The following is a 7,667-nucleotide window of genomic DNA, read 5'->3' as shown; positions in this document are numbered from 1 at the left end:
CCACTCTGACAGTGTGTTGTACAATGAACTGATAAGCTGTTTTTGTCTCCTGTTGACCCAGCCTCACAGATAACTCCACGACTTTTAGACCAAGCAAATGGCGGACTTGAAAGGGTAAAATTCAGTCAACTGTTTAAAAAACTTTAAGCAGCTGATTGCCTCAAATTTGATTTCGATTTAGTTGTGTTTACTCTGCTTTACAAAGGTAAAGCCCATGTGGTCTATAAAAATTTAAGGTCTCCTAGAATGTGTCGACTAGATCACAACAGTTATTTTACAGGAATGCAACATGAAATCAGTGAGCACCAAGTGTTGTGAGGGTGATGGTGATGGTGATGAAATATATGAGACTGAGCAGGACCCTAGGCACAAAAGCCTTTCCGGGCACACAAGCCTTCCTGTGTCCCCCGTTTCTTGATTACAGGAAATAGGCTTCATTCAGCCTCCAGAACCTTCCCTGAGTTCCAACGGGCAGGTTCAAACAGTTGCTAATCAGGGAAGGGAGGGGATGCAGAGACACAGGAGGAGTAGTCAGGAAACAATAGTGCAGCCTTGGGGCAGGGTCCTGGTTCCCCTCAAGGGATACACATAACAATGTCTTTATGCTGTTTTGCAGATACCAAAACCCCCAACAGATGGGAGAAGTTAACTGTACCCTGCCCATAAGCACGTAGACCCCAGACCAGTTGGAACCAGAAGGTTAATGATGCCGACTCCCGATTACCTCACCACCAACCAATCAAAAGAATGTCCATGAGCTGACCACGCCCTGCTCCTTGAGCACTCACTACCCACTCCAGGGCAGGACACACAGTTTTGAGGGCATTAGCACACTGTGGCCCCCCTTTGCCTGGCAAAGCAATAAAGCTATTCTTTCCTCTTTCACTCAAAACTCTGTCTCTGAGATTTAATTAGGTGTAGGTATACAGAGGCCAGGTTTAGCATCATATAGGAACACATTTTGGGGGAAGAAAAGAAAATATCATGAAATTAAATTAAGAAAGTCAATAATTTTTCTTTAACATATTACTTCTGGAGACTCACCTATTATCTTTGAAGATATATTTTTTTCCCTAAGATTCTGTTGAAGACGATTTAACGAATTGCTTGGTTGGTTAAGTTGACCAACTCTAAGGCAAAGTTCTACAAATCGGTCAGGGGTCCAGATGGAACCGACGGAAAGAGGAACCAGACACTTCCACGAGAGATGCAGGAATTAATGCTTTTGATGTGTTGCATCGTACTTGAAATGATTTGGCAATTGGACAACAGCACACTTAAACAGCAGCAGAAAAACGACCTTCCATTTGATTCTTACTGAGATTTATTGTTTTTAATAATGCCACTTTTCAGAAGTATAGTCACGTGCTCACTTAGACAAGCTGACAAAGTGAAAACTTGTACGTGATGCAAAGTACCCATTGAGCCGGAGATTAAGACACAAACGGTGTGGTGACAAGTCAAGTGTCCCCAGCAGATGACAAACCCCACCTCCCTTCCTGCGATCTGGCGCCCCGTCTTGCCCCGTAGAACCCACAATGAATATCTGGCAAAACACAGAACACAGATGGCTGCCGACTGACATGAAAAGTAAATTTTATTAAACATGTTTACATACATGAGTTGGAAGTTCATTTAAAAGCACAGGGGAGTGTTAAGACAAGTGGTCAAAATAGAAAGATACTACCCAATTAGAATCAGTTGATTGTTGGCCACTAAGACAGAACGGAATCTAGTAGAAGTACACCAATGCTTCAGTCCTTCCTGCTCAGCATGGTGACCAGTGGTCAATCTGTGCCCTGGGAACGATGGGCAGGTCGTTCTGGCGTGTGTAAATAATAAATAATTCACTTGGTGCAGGCAGTATGTCTATGGATTAAAATCTATGTGTACACAGTGTCTACATGTGTTACAGCCCCACAGGAGGAGTCTACACCAAAATATTTATTAGAAGGAATTTGGTCCATACTACATCACGTTTTCCAGAGGGTAAAAAATAAAGTCCATCTATAGACATTTCACTCCCGACTCACATACTGAGTCTGGCTGAAACCTGTAAAATGTCTATAACAAAAAATGGATGGCTTAGATTTCTTGGTTATTTCAGTAGAGTAATTAACAAGCAAACTGTACAAGTACATGCAACATACAAGCTGGCCTATGTGGAACTAACATACATTATTAAATAACCTTTTGTTTCTTTTCTCCGCTTTTTCTTTCTTTCTTTTCTTTTCTTTTTTTTTTTTTTTTTTACAAAACGTGCATGCAGCTTTGAACAGTTCCAAGTCATGCTGCTCTATCTGTGAAATCACAAAAGTGGAGGGACCCATAAAAGGAGGGAGAAGATCTCAACGCACCTGCAGAGCCTGCAGTTGGTAGCACATATACAGAAGGTCACAAGGGAATTCAAGGCCGAGAAAAACTCAGATGAAGAAAATGCAAATTGAAATTGGACTTTGTTTCATTTCCCGCCGCCCCCCCAAAAGTAAGATACTTTGCATTAAAAAAATCAAGCTTTGTGCTTGCATCGATCTCAAAGAAATGTAAATTAAAATTGGATAAAAAACATTCGTTTAGTGCAGAATATTTTGACTGGAATTTCCAGTGGAATATCAACAGCCCATATCATGCTCTTTCCGGGACAGGTGGTATGTCTACACTGAGACATGGCTGAGGAGCCCGGGCATTGCTTAAAGTGTCTGAGGCTCAAGTCCATTTCTAGTCACCATTTTGGGAAGTCAAACATATGGTTTGTACACATGAGCATACACTTGTCTTGTTTTTTTTTTTTTTTTTTTGGATGTCAGGAAGGAAAAGGCATTACCAGGAGTGTTTCCAAGGTACCCTGATGCTGTTAGTTTAGCTCCTAGCACTAGCTGCAGGCTCGGTTCTGTAAAAGTATTCCATGCAAAACAGTGGAAAACATAAATTAATGTTTTAGAATGCAAACAGATATGCGCTTCATTCAAAAAAAGTGATGCTGTGGTTGTTTGTTTTTGGAAGATAACGTTTTGTTTTCTGGGTTTCTACACATAAAACCTTGAAGGATCATAAAGCGAAAGCTAGTGAAACCCTGCATTGGCCTCATCTTGTCTTGTTGTACACACTCTGAGGAGATGCCACAGAGACTGCTTCAGCCCTTTTTTTTTGGTGCTTTTGGAAAAAGAAAGGAAGGGTCTCTGTAAATATCACTAGGCCTGTCTGTCGTGACACAGCCAAACACGAGTGGAAATAACAAATACAGTGAAAACCAAACCGAAACAAATCAAGAAAACGAAATCAACAAACAACACACAAATAAACAAAACTTGTCAACCCCAGGGAAATAACACTGCTTGTGGTTTGTGCAAAAAACCGGTACAATACAGCTTTTCACAGAGTGAGAGTTTCCAGTTCAATTTGGGATGTATGTGTGTGTGTGTGTGTGTGTGTGTGTGTGTGTGTGTGAATTTGCAGTTTCCCCTCTCTCATTTGTCAGAAGCATCAGTGATTCTCACTAGCACGTTGACTTCCTGTATTTGATAACTGCCCTGTTCTGTCATGTGAAGCCAGGTTTTAAACAACGATAGGGACGTATTATTGAAACACGACTACCAGCAAAACACAAGTTGATTGTCTGTCTCCAACCATTCTTTCGATCATGAAATATCTTGGTTCAGATTATTAACCTGAAGGTAGAGTCTTACTGGTGTGAGTTCATTAGGACCGGATGCAGGGGGGGCCGGTGGAACTTTCCAGAGATGATTGGGAAGCCCGGCGGGTCAGGGGGGTGAGCGTGGGTTCAACCAGTGATGACGGGGGGAAGAGCTTGTACCAGCCGATGACCATGCTGGAAAGATCCAGTTCCTCCAACAAGATCTGGGCCACGCCCATAAAGCATTTGTGATCCATCCTGCCGTAGTCTCCCCAGACAATCACCTGCAGAGACAGACAACTGCAGTAAAGCCTGAGCTTCTCTCCTTCATGTGTGAACAGTTTAAAGCAAACTATTCTGTAAAAGTGAGCCAGTGAGGGAAGCGGGGGAAGTGAATATAACTAAGACCAAGGAGGTATAGTAATGAAAAGGTACTATCCTTCAGGTACTCCGAGAGACACTTCACCAGGATTTTTAGATGTGATGGAACGCAAATCACGTTTCCCTGGTCAGTGAGGGTATTGTCTACATAAACCATGTTAAAAATAAATACGCAAGTTTATGTATATATAAATTCAAAACCGTCTTTAGCAACTACGATCTAGTAAGCAAAGTGCAGGGTCACACAGATATACAAATGAACATGTGTGCAAGCTAGGAGGGCGAAACAACCCAACTCCCTGTACCATGGGGTGCGTGGGTGGTGGAGTATGAGCAAAGGATGAGAATATTCGTTAAATTTCTTTTAGATTATGGACTTGTTAGTGAAGGGGCAAGTTGAACAATAATTGTAAGCTGGTGCCCTTGAGGACTTGCCTGACAATGCTGACTTGATCAGAAGGTTAATAAGTCAGTGATCTCACTGACAATTACCACCTTCTGTCTCCTTTTGGTGTCAGGTAAGATTTCCATTACACTTGCTCCAGGTTCTGTTTCCAACCCTTTAATCCCCAGTGGAGGTTCCCAAATGAACTCACTCAACTGCTTTCCACAGGCAGGGATGGTGAATCTTCCCTTTACAATTTACTGAGTAACCTTGCCAAGTTATTTAATCTCTGTGACCCTCAGACATAATCGTTAAAATGGGAATAATTGGAGTCAGAACATTTAGAAAAGGAAGCACCTAACAATGTACCTGACATTCAACCCGTCCTGAATGTTTTCTGGTCCTTTCCTTTCTTCCTCTTTGAATCCCATGTCTCACTCAATGAACTAGTATTGGCATTGGTTGTCCTGATTATCTATCTATCAATTATCTATCTATCTATCTATCATCTATTTATCTATCTACCTAGGAGAGGAAATGGATGGGAAATAGAGCAGAAGTAAAAGGAGAGGATGGAGAGAAGGAAGAAAAGGAGAGTGAAAACTAAAATCTTGTTTTCCATTAGAACCAAAAGATATTTTTGATAGTATATATTACTTATATTGTAAATGAACAATTTGGACTTTATTCTCTTCCTGTTGGACCAGCTCTTCAATGTTGATATGGATAATGGGCCTGTTACAGTGCAAAAAGTCAAACCAGCTATGACTGACCTGAAGGACTTTACCCTGTGGACTTTCGTCAAAAACCAGGGACTGTTGATACAAGGGGTCAAGGGTCTTTCGTGCAATTCTTGTCTTCTTTTTGGCTATGCAGGCCCCGTTCTCCAAAAGATACACTTTGACGTATGGAGCTGAACAAAGGTAACATTAACAGATAAGAAGTTAATCCTTCAAGTTAAATTGTTTTTATTAGAGAATGCTTCCTTAGACAAATAGAGATGCTTGTTGAAAGTTTCCCATTGATTGTTTAAACCATTTAAAATTTTCAGTGTTCCATAAATTCTATCCCTTAAAACCCATATGTTACCACTAACGCCATTTTCCTCTTTTGAAGTAAATGCATGCAAAGTTATCCTAAGATTCTGACTGACTTGGTTTATGGCTGGCAATACAAAACAGGTTTATATCTTAAAGCACATTTTATATCTAAAAGCTCATCCTTTCTGTGATTAGAACTGAATTTTTATCCCGCATTTATAAATGGGCAGAAAAAAAATAAAACTGACACAGCTAAGAAGCCATCATAACTAAACTTTGTCTTAATACAACAAGACTCTTCCTAATATTTCCTGACAGAGTAACTGTGCAAGGAAAGCCCAGATCCACTTTTATGATCCGCTTTTCTTTGTTGTTCCTTTTTTTTTGCGGTATGCGGGCCTCTCACCGCTGTGGCCCCTCCCGCCGCGGAGCACAGGCTCCGGAGATCCGCTTTTTTCGATCCACATGAAAGAACATAGAAAAGCTGCCTTGTTAATCAATCAGATAATGAAAAAATAGAGCATGTGAAATTCAAATGCAGCCAACGTTTTGAGTTTTTGCCCATGTGAGACTCTCTTGTCCAAACGGCAACACCGCTCCTTACCAGGTGTGGATTTGGATCCAGGCTTTTGCGTGAGGCTTCGTGCTCTAATCACTTCAACTTCTAATTGGCCTTTTTTATCCTCCATTCCAATTTGTATATCACCTGTGAGTGGAGGGAGCAAAATGTTTCAGCTTCTTTGCAGTCACATGCAGTTAAAAAAATAGAGGTCCATAAGAGACTCCAAATTTCATGATCTTCATAAATAACTAATATTTTGAGCTCCCCTATACCATTTTCTTTCCCTACCTCCAAATCAGGTTTTGAAATGTTTCTCTTCATTTTTCTGGTGCTGATCTAACTTACGGGAGTCTCATACTGGTTTACAAATTACTTAACTGCAACAATACTGAAGCATTTAAGTGATTCTTGTACTCTAATAAGATTTCTTATCCTTTATGTCATCTATTATATAATACTTCTTAATAAGAAGTACAATTATCTGTGTTTCCATTATCTAGAGAAAACCTCCATTAATGTTTTGGTAAATATCATAGCAATTTCACAAGTTCATTCATTCTTTCCTCCTTCTTCCCTTCCTTTCCTCCCTCCCTCCCTCCCTCCCTCCCTTCCTTCTTTCTTTATCTCTCTATCACTATATCTATGTGTCAATCTAACCATCTCTATCTCTCTAACTATACGTGTATCTATGTATCTATCTATGCATCTATGTATCTATGTATCTATCTATATATCTATCTATCTATCCACCATGACCATATAGCCTCAATTTATTGACTGTATGAACCACTGAATGGGCATGTCATTACCTATTTAACCAGATCCCTCTGGATGGAAATACAGGTTATCTACATTGCTGTCATCATAAGCAGCATTAGAATGAACAGCTTTATAAAGAATTTTTGCACCCTTGAGCATTTTTGCATTTCTTGAGCATAAATTCCCAGATTTTAAATTGTTAGGTCTAATTGAATGGACATTTAAAAATGCCATGTATACTGCCAACATCCTTTAGAAAGGTTGTGCCAGTTTGTACTGTGACCAGAAGAATCTGTCTTTCCCATTTCCCACAGCCCACTAATACTGTTATGAGCAACATGCCTACTTTTTGCCAATCTGACATTCAAAAAGTTATAAGTAGAATTTCTTTGATTATTAGGGAGGTTGAACATATTTCTAAATATTTTCAATTTTTATTCCTTCTTTTGTATTGCCTGTTTATGTCCTTTACCTATTTTTATAAGATGCTCAACTTTTTCTGAACGATACGATACTTTATCCCCGAAAACGTTAAATATAATTATTTCTAAGTTGTTGTTTTTTTTGTTTTTGCTTTTTGCGCGGACCTCTCACTGTTGTGGCCTCTCCCGTTGCGGAGCACAGGCTCCTGACGCGCAGGCTCAGCGGCCATGGCTCACGGGCCCAGCCGCTCCGTGGCATGTGGGATCTTCGCGGACCGGGGCACGAACCCGCGTCCGCTGCATTGGCAGGCGGACTCTCAACGACTGCGCCACCAGGGAAGCCCTCTAAATTGTTTTTAGTTGGTTGAATCATCTCTACTTTCTCAGTTGTGAACTCCTTTTACTTGCCTGGTCCATTGATCAATGCTGTGGTTCTGAATTGTTTATCAGCTTATCGTTTATTGTTTATAATAATTCTGTTTCA

The 7,667-nt window shown here is 40.5% G+C and overlaps 1 protein-coding gene across 50 annotated transcripts in view; it reads right to left on the bottom strand.

Moving 5' to 3' along the window:
* Positions 1–1,579: 1,579 nt before the first annotated feature.
* RIMS1 (regulating synaptic membrane exocytosis 1) overlaps positions 1,580–7,667 on the bottom strand; it is a 474,220-nt gene continuing 468,132 nt past the window's right edge. For all 50 annotated transcript variants that reach the window (XM_060283406.1, XM_060283407.1, XM_060283403.1 and 47 more), the window contains 3 exons: positions 6,045–6,146; positions 5,174–5,313; positions 1,580–3,918 (listed from right to left, as the gene is read on the bottom strand). In XM_060283406.1, coding sequence (XP_060139389.1) covers positions 3,700–3,918; positions 5,174–5,313; positions 6,045–6,146 — 461 coding nt within the window. In that variant the 3' untranslated portion in view covers positions 1,580–3,699. The remainder of the gene's footprint in view (positions 3,919–5,173; positions 5,314–6,044; positions 6,147–7,667) is intronic.

This window comes from Globicephala melas, chromosome 14 (assembly GCF_963455315.2).
Source record: "Globicephala melas chromosome 14, mGloMel1.2, whole genome shotgun sequence".
In the NCBI taxonomy this organism is placed as follows: Eukaryota; Metazoa; Chordata; class Mammalia; order Artiodactyla; family Delphinidae; genus Globicephala; species Globicephala melas.
The sequence above is the reverse complement of the archived record's forward strand: the minus strand, read 5'-3'. Positions and strand labels throughout refer to the sequence as shown.